The 21,258-nt window shown below is 37.2% G+C and overlaps 1 protein-coding gene across 2 annotated transcripts in view; it reads right to left on the reverse strand.

Annotated features, from left to right (window-relative positions):
• Nucleotides 1-21,258, reverse strand: part of PLCB3 (phospholipase C beta 3) — a 2,354,563-nt gene that overhangs the window by 807,379 nt on the left and 1,525,926 nt on the right. For both annotated transcript variants that reach the window (XM_044075790.1, XM_044075791.1), the window contains exons 9-11: nucleotides 12,054-12,220; nucleotides 11,621-11,767; nucleotides 7,196-7,353 (exon numbers count right to left, since the gene is read on the reverse strand). In XM_044075790.1, coding sequence (XP_043931725.1) covers nucleotides 7,196-7,353; nucleotides 11,621-11,767; nucleotides 12,054-12,220 — 472 coding nt within the window. The remainder of the gene's footprint in view (nucleotides 1-7,195; nucleotides 7,354-11,620; nucleotides 11,768-12,053; nucleotides 12,221-21,258) is intronic.

A 21,258-nucleotide genomic window follows, 5' to 3' on the forward strand; every position in this document is an offset into this window, starting at 1 on the left:
GAACTTTATACATTTTATCTGCAATTTCAGGAGCAGCATTCCCCTTTCCTTATGTCAACATACCATTTCCTTACAAAGAGGAAATCTGTCTGATTTGCATGTTGGATACTCTTGTATGCGATCTTATGGCAGACTCTCTTTCAGAACCATGTCAAGACATTTGACAAACAGAAATCTAGAACACTCTAATTTTGTATTGTTATTGCCTCATCCATTTGGATCCAAGCGGTCAATATATCCCTGTTCTCTCTGCTCTAATATTAGCATTCAGGGTCCTGATTTATCTAGTAGGCCCTGCAACTGCTGCCTGAATGCACTTTTTTCCTCACAATCACAACTATGCGCTGTGAGCATTGATTGAGATTACGAATACTACCCTATCTTTACACTGGAGTCTGACTGCCGTAAGTCTCTCACTAATTCTGATGACATCTCTCATAGTCCTCAGAAGACACTAACTCACCACAATTCCCACATCACTTGTAATCTGTCCTTCTTTTGAGTAGCAGACTCTGGATCCCAAGATGATTGGCTTTGCTGCACTTTCGTTTCACCTTGTCTTTGAATACAAAGGCTATCTAATCCATTCCTTACCATCATGTCATCCAGTTCCAAGCTACCTCTTTGTCACTGAATCTATATGGAGTGTAGCAATCCTTAGTTGAAGTTTGGCAGGTTGACTGGTTTTACAATCAGGTTTCACTCAAAGCTACCTGAAGTAACCCGGCTGTTGGCAAGTAGCTTATTGATTCAGGGTTGCTCACTTTATGGTGGGCACAGACTCACCAACAGTGGCATATAGCACCCCTCAATCACCATTACCACGAGTCCCTGGTGTAGGTCAGAGTAGGCAGGCACATCGACCCACTTATTACACACACATACCCATGTCCATTTTGGTGACATTAGTGAACATGATCAAATCTAGAGCCAATTTTCACACAGTCAAGTGGCTAGTCTTGATACGGTGTGCAGTGTTTAATCTGTGTTCTCCTATGTAGGGGATACTGCGCCCCACATTTGTTCTATACAACTCCTCCCTTGATAGGCACCCATCTGCAGTCTGCGCCACTGCCCATGATTCTTTTATGTTTTGGGTGAGTTTGAGGTGGAAACAGTAACATTCTTCAAACAGCATCTTGAAGAGTGGATGGGTACCCCCAAATTCACCCCAGTTTTGAATGGTCTCACTTTCCTACAGAAAGGGATTAAAGACTAATGGTAATCTCTTGGAAGGTGTAAATGGTCAGGAGAGAGTTATCTTGAAACTCTTACAAAGCCTATGAAATCATGACCTCAGCCCTCTACACTTTTTGTGCTAGGCAAGACAAAGTATTTTAAACAAACTCATCTGCCAAGCAATATACAAGCATATATTGGTTAAACACATGGTGAACATGCACACTAAACCTTCTACAGGAACCAGATAATTCAACACTTAAGCAGTTTGTCCCAGAAAAAAATTCAAATTAATATTAATTAACCAAATAAAAGCAAGCAGTGTGCCTACGAAGTATTCACAAACACTAAGATACCACACCTCGTTAGAAATTGCAAAGATACAACCCGTTGACAAAACCAATTTAATAAGTAGGTACACAGCAAGCATAGCAATCCACAGCTGATGGCATCCAGAACAAAATTCAGTCAAGCACTTTCGCTCATGAAAAATCAGGACTTCATCAGAACAAAATGCAAATGTGTAAAACCACTTAAATACCGAACAATACAATTAAACTCACCAATCAAAAACTGTAAAAAAAAAAAAAAAAAAAAAAAAAAAATCATGACATCATCACATCAATGAGCGCATGGTTCTCCATAAAGTAAGATTCAACTGGGGAGGAAAGAATGGATAAAAAAACGGAGAAGAAAAATGGGGGAATACATATGTTCCTCACATACAGTAATGATGCAGGAGGCATATGTGAAATTACTAAACATATTATTAAACATAACTGGAAAGTTTTACAGACACTAAGATTGCTAATACTGTAGGACCATGACCAATGTTTACTTTCAGAAGGAATAGAAATTTAAAGGATACATTATGTCAAGAACCAGGTTTACATACCACTTGTAAATTAGCAACACAGCGGAGAGGCACATACATAATGCATGTAAATATATTATGCATGATAACTTATTGACACTAGGACAGGGCGAGAATATTCTTTGAAAGGATACGCTGACTTCAAAACGCAGAATGTTATCTACTTAGCAGTATGTCAGAACTGTACTTCATTTTATGTAGGAAAGACAAATTGTAGGCTAAAAAATAGAATAGTAAAGCATGTTTCAGACATGAAATTAAGAAATATACATAATGCATTACATCAACATAAAGAAGTGAATGTAGAACACACATTTTTATTTATGGTGATACAGATTATAAACAAGAATATTAGGAGGGGTGATTTGGTTAATCATACGGAATACAGTGACATTAAGTGGATTATTAGACTAGTGACTGAAAGCCCCATGTTTAAATGGGATTGTTCCCTTAAAACCTGTTTTGAAGAAAAGGAAAGTGCAATACTGACAACTGATTGGTTGTATATTTTAAGATATCAGTGGATCTTGTTTGATTATCTGATGAAGGGTCTTGTGCCCGAAAGTGTTCATTGTGCACTTTTATTGTTTTAATAATTTTTGATTTTAATAAGTCAGTGTTTTGCAGCTTGGCCTGATGGTTTCTGCTTTCCTATTGCTTTTTCATATGTTGGGTGTTGTTTGGCAGAAGACCTTTAGTGTAAGGTTGCTGTTTTTCTACTTCATTATAACAATTAATAAGAAAATTAATGAATTAATGTGCGAAGTTAACAAATTGAATGAGAATGTGGTACATGATGCCTTATTTTTAAATTTTTCTGTTAAATATGATAACATGTTCGATAAAATTGAACAGTTAGCAAAGTTAAATTTCAAACATAAGCAAATTTAAATTTCAAATGCAAACAGAAAAAATTGCACAGAGATGAAGTAGAATATAAAGATAAAATGGCATATCCCTTCCCCAAGTCTTATGAAATAGTGAACAAAGGTAATGATACTTGGGGGAGGGATAGGGATGCTAACAACATCCAAGACCAAAACATTAGAGAAAGGGATTTTAACGATGACATGGTAAATGTTAATGACTTAGAATATGAGCAAGAGTACCCCCCCCACCACCACCGAAGGCCCGAAAAGCTTCAAAATAAAAATCAAAACAGAGGCAGAGGTAATGATGTTTTTTTTAGAATTCCACCAAGGACCAAGGGAATGGAGAAACAAAACTCAGGGGCAGAGATGGAGGAAGGTCAGTTACAACAGATAGATTGTAGCGCGTTATATCAGTAATTGAAAGTCCAATTTTAACTGCATTTGGTGGTAAATTACTGAGTCACCAAGATTTCAACATTTTTAACTACACTAGTTTAAAGGTAGATGAAAATCTTTTTTCCCTTATGCAAAATGGTATTAAATTTGTGCCAGCCAAAAGGGTTGATGTTGTAAAAACTCTGAGTTAAAGTTATACACTCGAATGTTGAACTTTCAAGTCATGTTTAAAGATCTGGACAACGGAAATATTGATAGCAGAATTTTATTTAGAAAGAAACATTGTTTCAGTCCTCCTCAGTATCTTACTATCACTACCTTTGAGCAAGTATGTACCCAGGAGATTACTGAATGTTTTCACACTCATAAGAGAAAGTATTACAACCTAACACATGAGGAAAGGAGATTACTGAATGAACTCAGGGTTAATACTAACCTACGGTTCATGAAGCCAGATAAAGGGGGTGGGATGGTTAATGTAGAAAAGACGGACTATATCAACGTTTACTACTTTACATTGTGAAGACAAATACAAAGTAGTGTCACGGAATGATGTGAATATAGCTCACAGGAAAATTCAACTTCTTTTAGAGGATTCCTTGTTCCAGGGTACTACAATGAAGAAATGTTTAATTTTTTGAACATTCTTTCATCTCAACTATCTTCGGAATCTGAAGGTTCATAAAAGTATTGAGAATTACCCCCTATAGACTCACTGTGACTTCTCACAACAGTTCCACTTACCCATTGAGTATATTTGTGGACAGGTTAATCAGGAATTCTATGAGTGAGATTGAACATATTCTAAGAGACTCCTGGGACTTAGAATAAAAGGTGAATATTACTCTGAGTTTGTTTGTTTTTTGACCACAGATGTTGTAGACCTTTTTACTTGTATTCCTCACCAGGAAGGGTTGGAATTGTTTCAGGAAGCTTTAATGTACAAAATTTCTCTAAGGGGTTCAATTTTAAATTTAACATGTTGGTCATGGAAGTTATTTAAAAAACAAAATTGTCTTTGCAGGGGAATACTTTAGACAAGTTTGGGGTGTTGCAATGGGGGCATGATCTGCTCCACTGTTTGCAAACCTGGTAATATATTCCTGGGAGAAGAGATAAATTTTGTCGAGTCCCTTCCGCGAGCACTGGTATATTTATTTGCGGTTCCTTGATGACGTTTTTATTTTGTGGAAGGTCCCAGGTTAGCAGGAACAGTTTTTGGAGTACCTTAATAGTACTGGTGATTATTTTAAATTTACGTCTAACCATTCCGAAGAGAGAGTGGATTCTTTGGATGTAACTTTGATTAAAGATATGGTTAACAAAATCTTGAGTTCCAAAATTTTTAGGAAGCTAACTTTTTCCAATGATTATCTGGAATTTAGAAGATGTCACCTTCTACATGTCAAGAAAAATATCACCAAAGGTCAAATGGTCAGAATTGCCAGGATATGTTCGGAATTGGATGTTTGTAGGTATGAAATGGGGACTCTAGTTCAGTTTCTCATAGATAGGGGTTACCCTAGGAACATAGTTACCCAGACTTGTGAGCAGGTCATTAATGGCTGCGGGACTAGGTACGTACCCCTTTTGGGTACACCCCTTGAGATAAATCAGTTACAAGATAATAAAGGATCATGTTCAATCCATGGTCCTAACTTATGGTGACATTAGTGGTAAGGTTAGGAATATTTTAGAGAAAAACTAGGTATTATTTAGGGGTAATAATGAGATTTTTCAAGTTGTAGGTAATACCCCCAGACTTGTTTATAAAACTGATTTTAGTCTGAAATACCTACTTGAACACCCGAATGTCCCAGTTAATTTGAATTCCAAAGGAACCATGAAATGTGGAGCCTGTGGTTACTGTAGGTACATCTTAGAGGAGAGTACCATTTTTGTAGGTAACGCCCTTATGACGGTTAGACTTGCGTTAGGAAATTGTGGGTCTAAGGGGTTGGTATACATCAGAGGTTGCACCAGATGTTAACATTTTTATATTGGGAAGACTGACAGAGTCTTTCATAAACATATTTATGAGCATTTATATGCTATTAGAATGAAAAATGAGAATAATGGTTTGTACAGGCACTTGGACCCCCCCCCCCCAATTGCTCAGGGTTTCGTTTGGTATATTAGTTATAGTTAAAGAATACATTAGAGGGGTATTGGCAGAATAAGTTGCAGACCATGGAATTTTTATGGCAACTCAGGCTGAACGCCACTGTAAGTCCAGGTATAAACTACAGTATTTCCTTAATGCCAATTTTAAAATACAAATCTACAGTTTTATAACAACTGGTTTTGTATCTTTTTAAATCATTGAATTTCTTGATGTGATGTCATTTTTTACAGGTTTTAATTGTTGGTATAATGGATAAAGTGTTTACCTCATAGACAAAGAGTATGGGGGTTTGATTCTCAATAAGGAAAACTGGCTAGGCTTAACATGGTTCACAAGGGCAGCTAGCCTAGTACTTAACTATAAACAAAACTATAATCGAATTGATTGTATTGTTAAGTATTTAAGTGGTTTGACACATCTGCATTTTGTTCTGATGAAGTCCTGATGTTTCATGGACGAAAGTGCTTGACGGAATGTTGTTCTAGATGCCATCAGCTGTAGATTACTGTGCTTACTTGTGTACCTATTTATTAAATTATTTTTCTAACAGGTTGTCTCTTGGCAATTTCTAATGAGGTTTGGTAACTTCAAATTAATGTTCAATAGAGATGCCTAGATCAGATGAAGTGTAACTAAACTCACAGCAGATTATGTAGCAGTACTGCAACAATGCAACAACCTCCTTTCGTTGTAGATTGGATACTATCTACAAGGTTAAATGTGTGCTTAAGAGTTCACTTATTCTAGGACACGTTGATAGAAGTCCAACAAGACACAAGAGAGTTAAGCAGTTTGATCCAGAGGGTGAAAGAAGACAAAATCCAGAAACGTACAAGGAATCTCGTGAGCAACAGTGAACACCAACAGTCATCTTTCAGATACTCACTTCAAAGTCCAAGTTTTACATTTGAGATGCAATTTATTACTATTCTATACTACCTCTTACATGCCAAATCCCTGAAGAATAACTTGGGATACCTGTAATTGTGCACTCTTGGGTTTCTCTCCCAGACTCCACAATTCACTACACAGAATTCATAAGTAAAGCAAACCAAACACAGCATGTATGGAGTATGGAGGTATGAAGCAAAAATGTGCAGTTAAGATTTTGCCATCACTGGGTGCATCTTCACTTGGCCTTGCTTAGCAGTCTATACAGAAGCTCCCACATCAGTCCTTTAAGCTATTAAGTTTAGAATGGTATCTCATATATGAGACAAACAAGTAGAATGCAGTAAGCAGGTGTGACAGAAGAAAACAGAAGGAAAGCAGCATAGTAAATAATGGTACTAGGACATGGAGTTGCAGGAAATCTTCAGTCTCCAGCAAGCAGCATACCTAGCAATCTCACAGTCTAGTAAGAGTCTGCAGTGCCTGCATAAACAGCTTGAATATTAGCAGTGGGCTCCTCACTAACTAACATACCATTCTGGGGTACAAAACAGGACTCGTCAAAAATCATGAGATCTCTTTCAAAATATAGGTAAGCAACAATCTACTGATGCAGGTCACTGTTACACCCAGTCACATACCATACAGGGTACACAGAGACTACTCCCACATCCAAATCATGTGCGACATACGTTAGAAACTCATCATGGAAGATGTGACAAAATGCAGTTTTGAAACTGCACAAAGGGAAGAAACCCCACAAAGGTAAACACAGATGGAGATAGAAAAACAGGCATGCAAAGAAAGAGGCTTCTCATGACCAAGTTAAGAACATGGATCATAATGATTAAAAGTTACCTTAAATGGAATCTCAGTTGTCATGGTATAGCCATGAGTTATAAATGGTTCTTCATCTGGAGGTCGACCCTTCCAGCAATCTAGCTCAACACAGCGACAGCCAGACAGAAGGACCTGCCTATACAGTTCCACTGAAGAGTTTCCAGTGAGCTGTCCCGCTAAACAAAAAAAAAAAAAAAAAAAAATTGAGATACATGGGGTACCAAAGACAAAGAGAACTCACATGACAGTGCTGTAGATTAAGATTTGCTATGATTATGTAACTAATTAGCAGCTGTTTTGTCTTACACATCACACCTAGTGTGGACTGGAATGCAATTTATGCCAGTAAAAAGGCAAACATCAAAACCAGTGTCACAACATGCCTTACTGCACATATAAAGCAGATTTCAAATAGTTTAACAACATGGGTTAGACTGTCTTCCTATGCTGCTGACCCAGATCTGTCTAGTACATAAGGTGCTGGGGGACCTGCTATATGTTATGCAGTGAAGACAAAAAATGGGGTGAAAGATAAGAAAAGGGGCCTAAGAAGTGTTGCAAGGAGTATGTCTGCATCATCTTCTTCTTAGTCTAACTCACTACATAGTGGCAGCAAGGAAGGCTAGGATAGTAATATAGAATAAATAAATAAATTGTAACAATCTAAGGACGGCTTATCTGTACCACCAATGCCCAAGACCACTCCAGCCCACCTAAAACGTAATACAAGGAAGGAAAAATGGGCACATTAATAGGCAACAGGGAGTTGGACCAGGACTAAACCAAAAACATCAGTTCAGGCCAAAAACATGAATTTGGTCCAGACAAAAAAGAAAATTAATTATAGTCTCAGGTTTATTTATTTATTTTTTTGGAACATATAAAAATAGATGCCAATGATCAACAAGGGCACTTAGACCTTTCAAGTATGATTCTTGTCTCTACCACTTCACTTATACTTTCCTTTCCCTATAAACATGCGAGTACCTAGCTGTATTTATCATTTACATGTGTGTTTGTTAACCAGGTAAGAGAGCTGGTCTAAGGGCATGACCATTTTAACCGATTGTCATTCAAATGGCTAACAGGTTTATGCAAGTGTAAAATGAGTGACTGTACAAATGCACGGATGCTCATCTGTGTTAATCATATATGGCTGAATCCAAGTTTTATATTGTTTAGGTAAGTAGGAGTGTGCAGAAAAATTAATAAATTACTGAAAAGCTGTTTTTTGTGAAAATGTGCAAAACTGCATTATAGTGGTTAGTGTTCATGTGTCAGTGATTACGGGTTAGTGTCAGAGTAGGAGAGTTAGATAAGGGGACAGATTTAGTGTTGTGTGCATTCTATGCCCTTTTGTCTTGTCTAGTGATACTGTTAGGTGAACTAATAAATTGAAAAAATATTCCAAGTACCACGGACTGATGTAAAACTGAGAACTAATAACCACAAAATGTCTGAATGACTGGAGGTAAGATGGGAAAAGATGAGCCCAAACTACTACAAAAAGTCTTAAACTTATTGAGCACTTTCATCCAAAACAACACCCCAGACTTCATCAGAATAAACATACTAATTGTTCATTGCTGTTTAAATAAAATTCAAATTACAAGGCCCACTATTTAATTAATTCTCTCAAACTGATACCCAAATATTCCATATCTTTAAGACTTCAACACTATATAAACTATAAAATAATTAACAGACATACAAAAATAATGATATAAAAAATAAACTGCCATGTAAAACACCAATTTATAACTTAGAAGCTTGCAGTTTTAAAACACTGCTGATAGAGACATTGTCATTTAAACCTGAAAATCAAGTAGATTCCAGTAACAATTGCCACCATAATTCCCTATATTCCAAGGTAGTTTTGCCAATCTCCACCTTTTAAAGTTGGCATCACCTTTTTGAGCATAAAGAACTTAAATTTCACAACACTGTTACTAATGTGTGCTGGAATAAAGCATTAGTGTTTTTTCTAGGTATGCAATAAAGATGTCTGCAAAATCTATGTTTAAGGGGGCTCTCTGATTTGCCAACATAAAGTTGAACATGTTGGCAATTAGCTAGATATACCACTCTGGTAGTGCTACAATTATACCTACTCCTCAAATAAATATCCTTGAGGTAATTAACAACTCTCACTTTATCATTAATATTTATATAATGCTGTATGAAGAACTTCTACAACTCTCCATGGAATCTCCACTTCTATTAACGTTCTTACCTCTTTCTAAAATGTTTTGGAGGTTTCTACCCTTTTTGAAAACAAAGTGAATCTCATTACCTAATTCGGTCCTTAAAGTGGTTTGTGAGTTTACTCATCAATTCCAGTTTTTGTTATAATTTACTTGATTTTGTTGTTATTCCTACTGCTGAAAGGCAGAACTATAACTCTATTAAAATAAGAAGATACTGGGTCAACATTGTTTTTCAAATTACCTCAATTTTAAATAGGTTTAAAATTACTGTCCCTTTTACTTAATATTTTTTCTTAACACAATTTTTGTGTTTATCCACTTTCATAAAACATGTTTTTAAGGGAGCAGAACTTTCTTAAAAACATTTCATGATCCAAAATAACACGACAACCTAACCATCTGACCCTCAATGAGAATATACTTCAGTTTGTAGGAGTAATGGCTATTGTAATGCAAATAACGTTAGAAAAGGTTGATTTGCAATAAATAGTAGATTAGAGCCTGCATGTCCTCCCTGTGTTCAAGTGGGTTTCTTCTGGGTGCTAAGGTTTCCTCCCACATCCCAAAGACATGCTGTAGGTGGATTGGACACTCTAAATTTTGTGTGTGTGTGTGTGTGTGTGTGTGTGTGTGTGTGTGTGTGTGTGTGTGCGTGTGTGTGTGTGCGCGCGCGCGCCTTCTGTGGAAGGTTGAGCGCCGGGCTGGCAACTCGACACCGTCAATCATGAGCAGACAGGTGATCTGCTGTGGCGAACCCTAACCAGAAAAAAACGAAAGAAGAAGTAGATTCATACCTATTCATCTCTACATTCTTATAAAATGTAATATCTAAACAGTCAATATTATTTTTCAAACTCAGTGGATAAATTGATTAATATAAACTGGCTCAGACCATCTAAAGAACCTTTCCACATTACAAAATTTCATCCAAAAACCTAAAATAAAATGTTATGCTATTTTTAAAATCAGATTCAGGAACAATTTGTTTTTCGCAAACCCACGTGACAACACTGGCATACAATGGTGCCAAAGCTGCTTCCTTTGTGACGCTTTTAATTTGTTTAGAAATCTGTCCATTATCCATCCACAACCCCTTTTTCCCCATTTTTGCACATAGGGTCAGGGTTTCACTTCAACAGTGACAATCATCTAGAGCACCAGTGTGGCTAGCCCTGCCACAGTAGTAGTTCTACACCACACACTTGCACTACACTCAATCCTATGGACAATTCAGAGTGCCCCATCCACCTAATGCATTGTCTTTGGAATGTGGGAAAAAACTGGAACACCCAGAGGAAACCCACGCAAACACAGTTAGGACATACAGACTCCACAGAGAAGGCACCCAGCCAAGAATCGAACTGGGGCACCTCTTGCTGCGAGGGAACAACACTATCCACTGCGCCACTCTCTATCTTCTATGTCAATAGTAAGATGCAAGTGCATAGCATTTTCACATTTACTGTTGTTAAGATGTTTACTACTACCAATGTTTTACTTTACTAATAGACATTTACAATACCTTTGTTTTAATACTTTTTAAATATATCAAGAAAAATAAAAGAAAAAAATATTGAAAAGTAACATTTCCATCAGCAATACTAAGTTATTAACATTTCTATTAGTCAAACTTTCACATGTGACTAATGCCTGGGAGAACCACTCTAAGCTTGTTAGAGAATGTTTTTCTTTTTCCAGCAACATAATGTGCAGCACTGGGATAAGGGCAAGTTTAGGGTTACCACTCATAAGTAAGGTGGTGCTGGAGGTTGAAGACCCACCCCTGCATCCCCCATCTCTAAATACAGTCAAGTCTGTGTGATCTTTGAGCTAGTTTAAGTAAAGACTTCCTTACCCCGTTGTTTCATGGCCTCACTCCATCAAATGGCCATTATTTTGATTTAACTTGTGAATCAATGAATCTACTTTGATTGTTCTTTCAGAACAGGACTTGGTGAGCAACAACAACAAAAAAAAAATCAAAGGTAATCCTGCCTTGATAAATAGCAAGTGCCCACTAAGCGTACCTAACCTAAGATATTAGTACCATTTTTCCCTGAAGGCAACACTGTTCTAAGACCCATAAATTACGTCAGTATGAAATATTACAACAAAGCTATAAACCTCATAAAAATACAGCTATATACTTTTTTTTGTAGTAGAAAGTCTGCAAATCCCTCTATTATGCCAACTGCATCTAGTATGCTAAATATGAAAGAAAAGTGAAAGAATTTACCTGTAAGATAGGTGTTGTGCGAAGAATTAATAAAGTAATGGCTGAGTGGCTGAGTCATATCATCACAAATATCAAGAGCTTCTGGGGGAACAATGCTGTTTTCATCTCCACTCAGATACAAACTGAAACCTTCCAAAGAAATCTGATCTGCAATAAAATGAAAATGTTGAGCTGGATGTTAAGTTAGTTTAATTATTGATAAATGTTAAATACAGCAGAAACCATGGTCTAGCAGGCATGATAATATTAACAGTTATGCTTCTACTACTACTATGAAATGGAAAAGACTACTTAACTTTTCCGTTTCCTGTTAAGTGGTTTCTTCAGTGAAATACGTCTAATGTTATGCTCTACATCTTAGTCTGTCCTTCAAAAATACATCAGTCACAAAAAATAAACAAATACATCTCCATATAATCTAAAAGTCATTTACCCTTTTCTACAAACTGTCGATTTGGTTCATATTTCTCAATAACCTGGCGAATCTGTTCTTTCTTCAATGGTGGGTAAAGAATTTCATTGAGTCGAGGATCTCGCTGCTTATGGTTGATAAAATCTGTTAGCTGGTCAATTGTCAAGTATGGCTTCCCCTTGGCTCCACTGAAATAGTAATAAGAAGGTTTTATATGAGCAGTTGTGGTGTGCACGTGCATGTGGAACAAGGCACATCAAAGCCAACAGACAACAATAGAGGAAACTACTCTGTGAATTTACAGAGCTCAACACCAAAGTAAAAGTGGAGGAAAAAAATCTTCGATGCTAGTGTCCAAGTCAATCTGTGCTAGGGGCAATCTTTTTTTTTCTATGAGCAAGTGACACACCACTGTGACAATATTGTTAGAACAGCAACCATGAGGCATAATTCCAACCAAATGACCACATGAGGGCCAAGAAGCAAGTACAGGAAAAGATCAAGGAAATGTAGAGGGGTTCAAGGCAATCGGCAACTCACCTACCTCAAAAAAAGGAATACGTACCAGAAATACAGACAGCAGGATGCAGCAACAAATACAAAATAACACTTTTAAAATGTATATTTGGGAAGTGGGCAACAGACCTGTACAACAATTCAAGAGTGCTTGCAAATTAGCTGTTACCTGGAAGACTTGACTCTTCCTTTCTGGAACTCTGACTATCAGTCTGTTAAAATACATCCAGAACTGTTAAACCCGAGTCACTGTCTGCATGTACAGCCTGGCAAAGTAACCACTATAGTTTAACTTTCTTTAAAAGTTACCTTGTAAAGTAGTAAACAATGCAAGTGGTCAGCTAAATCAGGACTGAAGGCCTACAAATATGTAGTTAAGGGGGTACCAATAACAACACTAATATGCTCTACACATCCACTATTTACTGCTCAACAAGCTACTGCTTTCACAATGAGGAATATTCATACCATTCTTTTAACACTCCTACACACACACACATCAGCACATCACAAGGTTCTCTTTCACCCAATAAACGTCTGTATAAAAACATAAATATTTCTAGAAAATAGCCAATCAAATACATGACCAGTCTCTAAACAATAGTAAAAATAAAAACGGACCCATTACTATATCCTCTCTGCCCTTATAAAATTACTTTTTGAAAGAATTTGCCCTTCTACCCAAACCTCATCCACTCCCTACCACCCAATAAATTCACTTCCTCAATAAAATTGAAAGTCTGTGAAAAGGTCATCAGAACAAACTCCTACTGATCCCCCCTAACCAGGGCAGATGGTGTTTTTCCTAGGTTTATTATGTGCTGAGAACAAATGAACAGCTAACACTCGCTATCACCATCTATAATCTGTGTGGTAGTACCATGGTAAGTAGAAGCTATCAGTCCCTCTTTCAAAATCACTACACCAAATTCTGCCACTAACTTCAGGCCCATACCCATCTTTCCTACCTCTAACTTAGCAGATCATAATTTCTTACTCATCTCACTCTCAGCCACTGGAGTTATTCTTTATCTGTCAGCTGCTTTAAAGATTTTTTTATCCAGAGAGAATGCAAGGATCAAATGTACACACACAAACTTTTCCTACTGCCAAACTAACCAAAGTATATCACATCTCCACTGTTATTCTCTATATTTGCTAACAGGCTACCCTGCAGCTTGCCACATTTCATTTTATTATTTGCAGATAATACAGAAAGCCAAAGATCTGCCTCCTAATCTTCCACCCCCACCCAACATCAAGGATGAATTACAAAATGACTAACCAACTCTCCTTCTGTTTACAAACATGAATATAATTTCTCAGCAAAACATAAAAATGAAGCCAAGATCTTCAGTATCCATAAAAGCTATATTTAACCCCCCACCCCCCGATAGCACACAGTTTACAATAACTTTTATTACACTGCACAAATTGTTCACTTTCGCTCCTGAGGATGCTGGGTTTTGTTTCAGTTAAATTTCAATCATTACTTAAACATGACACAAGCAAAAAAAAAAAAAAAAGAAATAAATATATACATATATATATATATATATATATATATATATATATGTATATATATGTGTATATAGGTTCATAGGTTGGTACTAGGCTATCGGCCTTAAGGCCTATACAAGCCTAGTCATAACAATTCCCTGGATATTTCTTCCCACAATATTTACTTCCCTGGATCCCTGTCTAGCAGGGCAACTGATGTGATCCCCCGGAGTGAATTTCGTATCTCCCATCCAATCGTCAAGGTTCCTTTTGAAGAGGGCCAAGGAGGTGCTCTGCTTGACATGTATGGGCAGTCTATTCCAGAGTATGGGGAGTCTCTGGGTCAGCAGCCTATCCCTCCAGCATGTTTTGTTCATTGTGATTACAAGGTTTAGATCCCTGGAGCGTGCGACTCTGAAGGATTGGGATTTCTTTAAGTAGAGCATGTCCAACAGCTAAGGGTTTGACATGGCCTTGTATGTTAAGCAGAGATCACCTCTGAGTAGACTATATGCCACAGAGTACAGCTAGAGTTTTTTTTTTTTTTTTTTTTTAAGACAGTCAGCATAGGGCATCTGCTTTAGGCCTGTGATTCTTTTAGTGAGGTATTTCTGCAGCCTTTCCAGCTGTTGCAGCTGTTTTGTGAGGTTCATACCAAATGGGGTGCTGTACTCTATAATGGGTCTAATGAGGGATGAGTACAGTGGGACAATGACTTCCTTTTTCTGGATGAATATATATATTTTGCTCCTACAGGTTCACAGGTGACCACTAGGCTAACAGTTTAAGAGCTGCCTAGCCAATACTACCCAAATATTACCAAATGTTTGATCCCCAGGGGCTAGAGAATGGCTTAGGTTTGTCAGAGTATTTTACAGATTGCCCCACCCATAAAAGATATACATGCTACCTCAGGAATGAATTTATGATTCCCCATCCATTGATCCAAACTGCGTTTGAAGAGGGACAGGGAAAGGCTCTGCTTAACATTAATAGGAAGCATGTTCTTAAAGAAGGGGGTAATCTCTGAAATACATACCTGTCTCTCCAGCATGTTTCAGACTAGGTTTAGATCCCTCAATCAGGTGACCTTGTGTTGTTAGTCTTGCAAATGTTCAACAGCTCCATCAGGGCTGGATTTGGAAGTGCCTTGTAGGTTAGGCATAGGTCACCCCTTAATAGTCTGTAGGAGACAGATGAAAGGGATAGGGCTTTTAGTCTTAGTGAATAGGACATGTATTTTCTTTGTGAGGAACCTCCGAGGTCACACCAGGTGTTGGTGCCTAGTCAAGTATATGCCAAAAGGTGCACTGTACTCTATTATTGGTCTGATGAGGTCCAAGTACAATTGGACTATGACTTCCTCAGATCTGGATGCCATACCTTTACTTATAAGCTGTGAAATACAGCAGGACTTCCTCATCATTGTGGACACATGGTAAACAAAGTTCAGGTCACTATCTGTGCAGATAGACTTCTCAGCGCTAAGTTTCCGCTTAGGGGTGTGGTATTAATGTTGTAATTTGAAACAGTATCCGACTTCCCAAAGGGTATAATTATGCATTTAGTTTTAGGCCACGGCTCTAGCACCAATCACTTTTAATTGTCAGACCCTTTTGAAAGATATTGTTGGGGGATTGAATGATTGTCCCAATTTGCAGTTGCCAGCAAACTTTCTAAGCCAAAGGCCTTCTCCATTAGCCTCGACTTCAGAGATGTATATCTAAATAGGTGTAGTCCTAGCACGGAGGCCTGAGGAATACCACTGGTAACTGGCATCTTACTGGATTTGGATTCAACCACTTCAACATGTGTCTTGTCAATGAGCCATTTGGCTATCCATCTGGTGATGTGGGGATTTATGCCCAGTTTTGAGAGTTTATTTATAATGTCTGAGTGAGGAAATGTGTCAAATCTTTGGCCAAGTCGTCACAGGCAGTATGCACTGTTTTACTTTCATCCATGGCCCTAGTGACTTTCTCAAAGAAGCCCACCAGATTTAGTAGGCATGATAACCTGCTCATGACAAAGCCGAATTGGGATGGGTCCAGTGTTTGGAGGTTTCCTATGTCATTCTTTATCAGGTCCATGATTATTCTTTCCATGGCACTGCATATGAGACTTGTCAAACTTACAGGTCTGTAATTTCCCAGGTCAGTTGATGCTCCCCCTTTATGCAATGGGATGACTGTTGTGGTCAGTTGATGCTCCCCCTTTATGCAATGGGATGACTGTTGCGGTCTTCCACTCCACCACGACAAAGTCAGCCCAGAGGCTGTGGTTAAACAGAGATCCTAGTGGGCCTGACAGGTCCAGTTGAGGTATTTAAGAGGCATCCTGGTATATTGACAGGACACATCATAGTCATGATGTTTTAGCTTTAGAAAGCACAGTAGTAGCCTGTTCTTTGGTGATAACTGCTGGAGGGCATTTCTTAGGAGGATGACATGAGGTGATGGGGGTGGTGAAATCTGAGCTGAATTTATCGGCCAGCAGATTTGCTATTTCTTATTTCTGAGTATACGTGATGCCATCTACAACTAAATCCGCAAGTTGTTGGGTGTTGCCCTTAAGACTGCGGACACAACTGAAAAATGCTTTATGCTTATCCTTAGCTTGGGAGACTATTTTTGCTTCAAAATTTGTTTTTGAAGACTTAACTAGTTCCCTCATTTGCTTCTTTAGACTAATGAGGGATTGTTTTGCTCTGTTGTGCACATTCTGTTACATCTAGACAGAATTCTCTTTCTTTTGTTGTACAACCTATGAATACCAGGTGACTCACCAGGGCGGCTTGTTTTTGCTGTTTGACCTAGGCTGTCTGGTACTACCATTTCTATGCAGTTTATATCATCATACAGGGCTTTTGCGTACACCTCCATATAGGCTTTTGTATTTTCAATGAAGGAAAATATGCAATTGCAAAAAGGTAGTCTGCCTGCCAGCTAGAATACAGTCTACCAGTCACGTAAGCAGCATTCAAGAAAAAAAAACATTACAAATAATGTGCAATTAGACCTGCAGATTTATAACTCTCTCACCTAAGACAGAACACAAATGTCTTGATAATTGCAAAGGCTAAATGTTCAGCAGAGAACACAACTTTTATTTGCTTCACTGAAATTTAAAATTAAAAGCAACAGCACAAAAGTCAAACAAACCAAGGTGAGTTTAAATGAAAATATATGGCGAGTGTTTAAATGAAAATATATGGCGAGTGTTTTTGTTCTCAAAAAAAAAAAAAACAATCTAGCAGCAGACAACTTACGAATTAACATGAGAGTTTAAATAACCAAAATATTAGCACTGATTGGCTGCTACATACTTAAATAATTTGCAAGTGACTAATGACCAATGTTTTCAATATACATTAAAAAAAAAATAAACATAAGGTTAACACTTTCATTTGAACCAGGGACAGAAAAGGCCAAATTAGTTCATGCCCTTCTAGAAAAATACTGAAGCTTTCCTCTCCAATATGTCAGCAATGATTGTTTCCTAAAAAAAAATAAAATTTAATCTTGAAGATGTAATACAATGTTTACACAGTGCAATCCAACTGTCTTTTACTGACATGAATGCTCCCCGCTACACTTGCTCCAATTTCCTACAAGTTTAACCTATACAAAACTGCTACAACAAATACACAGTGATACAAAACATTACTAGATTCATAGGTTGTCCTATTAACTAGACTTTTTTATGGCAAAATTAGAAAATAAATTAAAACATTGGGGCTGTTGGAAATGTGCACAGAACAGGTATGCCTGCCATTATTTGTAGTTCTTCTCTCTGCTTTTCCAGATTGGGAGTTATGTACTAGTCTTCTATTTTTAAAGCAAAAACCATCTTTATTAGATTATCACGTATAATATAGGCAATCATACATTTAGATAAACGAGAACAAACCATATTGACATAATTTTAGTTGCAAACATCATACATCACTTCTATCCAGTCACTGTCAATCAAACATTAGATAGCTCTTTCAAATACTGCCTTCTTTTAAACTTCGTTCTTCCTTTGCATGTACTGTTCCCACAATTCCCATTTCTTTTTCTATGTAATTTGCTCCTATGTACTAGTTTTCTTGTCCATAATACAAGGAGGGCAAGTAAATGTTAAGGATACAGAGTTGACAACTACTTTACTTACTTCAACACTGCTGGGCAGGAAGACACTGGTGAGCACAGGAAGTAGGCCCAGTCTTACAAAGTTTACGCTAAATTTTGGTCTACCTTTGTCTTTGGCTATTCCAGTGGTGTTTTCCCAGTTTTACAAATATCTAACAATGCTTCAATAATCATGTCTTTGGGGGAATGGTGTTCTTTAAACATACATACATGAATAACTTACACTTAATAATGCCTTGTGTTAGTAAAAACAAATTACTTATAACCTCTTTTCTGTGAATCACTTTCCTTCACCTTGTTTATATATTGCACAACTACCTCCTGCTAAGTAATATCTACAGTCATTTCAGATTTTCCTAAACAGTCACCCCTAGGATGCAAATACCATTTTCTGTACAGCTTTACATCAACTGCCTTTCTTACCTGTCTGGTCTTCTGAACAACTGTTTGTAACTTCCTCTATTCCAACTGCTATTGTTTTAACATGAGCATTATCCACTTACTCACCATTATAAATTAATAAAGCTGCATCATTTAAGACACAAGACACATTTACATTAATAAAAGAATTAGTATTTTTTTTTATTTCCATACATTATACGTTACATTCTTTCTTTATAACAACAATCATACGGTCCAACAATACATAATTATCTCAATTCCTGCCCTTTTTCTAAACCTCATTCCTCCCACTGAACATTATTCTGCATATATTACTTCCATAAATTCCACTTATTTCTATGCAATTTACTCCTTCCCTTTCCTAAATATCCCAATTTCAGTTATTTTCTCTCTTTTACAATTTTAAGTACTTCAAACACAGTTGGTTTAGATTTTTTTTTTCATTTTCTAGTAATTTCTTTTAGCAGCCAACATAATTAAGTTTAATAAGATCTTACTATGTTTAGGCTACTAAGATTATGTGTCTCAACTCAAAAGGATAATTTGTTTAGCTACAGCCATTTGCTCCCCCACTACTTCTGATAGAGTATTCTATACAGAGTTTTTAAAATCTGGCAACTCATTACACACACAAAAAAAAAAAAACATTTCTGGTTACCTCTTTCTTTCCCACCACACTTCCCATATTTACTACCCACTTGAGGAAAAATTATTTGAAGTCTGCTTTTTGTGTAAAAATACCTGTGTTAACACATCCTATCAAAAAATCTTAAACCATCTGGAGTTTGCTGCACACTTGGGAGCCATGCACGTTCTCTCATTGTTCATAGGCAGTACTAGGCTAGCTACCCTTCTCGTCCATCTTAAATAGCCAGCTTCACAAAAGTGAGAATCAAACCCTGTACCTTGTGTCTGCGAGGTAACTGTGTTAACTATGCCATCCCCCACCCCCCACCCCCCAATTAATCTGTCCATTGTTGAAAACTGCTTTTCCAGTTTCTCCTTCCAATATTTTCTAACCTCCTCATGCTATCATGCAATATTTTATATTCCCTCAATCACCATTATACTTGGCTTACAAGTATCTTCATGTGTCACCAGTGTTTACTAATATATATATATATATATATATATATATATATATATATATAATATAGTACCCACAATGCATTGCACCATTCACAAACTACTGACTACAATAACAAGATTCACTCTTTATGTACTCATTCACTTAACTCTAGTCAAGCAACTCAAGTTTTACATGCACAACATTTAATGCTGTCTTCTCCTTATTTAAAAAATTAGTCTACACTGCATTCTTTCTACACACCTTCACAAACTAACTCTTCCCTACAGTCTTACACAGTACTACATGTCAACACATCCACCAACCCAGAGCCAGCCCTCACATACATACCTCTTTTGATCTCACTTCCTCTTGCAATGAATATACCAAATTATGACAAATCCTGACCATATCTTTCAACCTCTGAGGACAAGAAATCTGAACAAAGCCAAAAATAATAGGAGGACAAAGGCCCAAAAATAGGGACAGAGGTTTATTATTACTCTTATAAACTCAGGAAGTTGCTAGAATAACATGTTTTGTGTTAGCATGCATCTTCTGAAGGATATGAAGTCTGAAACTCAAATGTCCATCATTATTTAGTGATAGCAATCCTAAATGACTTGCTAGAAAATCATACCTTTTAATGAGGACCAATAATATGAGGCAAAAATCTGGTGAGTTGAGAGGCATAACTCCTGATATGCCTCAATTAATCTTCCACACATTTCCTTTACTTGCAGTATTTCTGCTTCTTATCCCATATTAAAGAATTTTGTAGCAAACCTTCATATTAACCTCTTTTTGTAATGACCTCATTCATTTACCCATGTACCACAATGCCATTCTTATTTTCTTATGTTCTCCCTCTAACTATTATATCTTGCAATTTTAAAATGACCGCTTTTGCCTATCAGAATAATTGCATTTATAAATGCTACTTTATAAGTAGCTCACTTACAGATGCCTAAATACGCTCTCCGTCACAAATCTGCAAATGGATTCTAAAGTATGGAACCTTCATTCTTACTTTAAACATCCACACGTCTCCATACACAAAAACCATTTCCAAAATCAAACAATTTCCAATACAAGTAGCTATCAAAAATAAATCAAGGAATGTATATTGCGTACCTGAAAACATGCAGTACTGCACAACATTATACCTGGCTTCTCAAGAGGTTTTTTATTTAATCTTCCTTTCTAACTATCAAGTCTCAGCCTTCACTTACTCCAAGGGCTCACTCATCCTCTGGGAGACAATAGCTCTACAGCCCATTTTTTCCTCCTAGGCAGGGAGACAAACAATGGAGAATGGTGCCATCATACACAATGTACGGGGATTATTTTATTTATTTATTTACTGTTTTTAGCCCTATGGTGCAAGCCCAGAAGCTGTGCCAGGTTTCATCATGCAAAGGATATTAGCAAGGGCACATTACCCACTTCCCCAAGCAATGTACCTCCTCAGGCCTGCCCTACTGCTTCATGTAATGACAGTACTCCTGGGTGTCCTCCAATCTCCATCAGAAACACTAACGAAAGGAATGAGTGTATAGGCATGCACATCCACATAGTCCCTCCAGAGGAAGGGAAGCTTGTTAAGCTG

This window comes from Protopterus annectens, chromosome 6.part1 (genome assembly GCF_019279795.1).
Source record: "Protopterus annectens isolate FY-2018-M chromosome 6.part1, PAN1.0, whole genome shotgun sequence".
Lineage (NCBI taxonomy): Eukaryota > Metazoa > Chordata > Ceratodontiformes > Protopteridae > Protopterus > Protopterus annectens.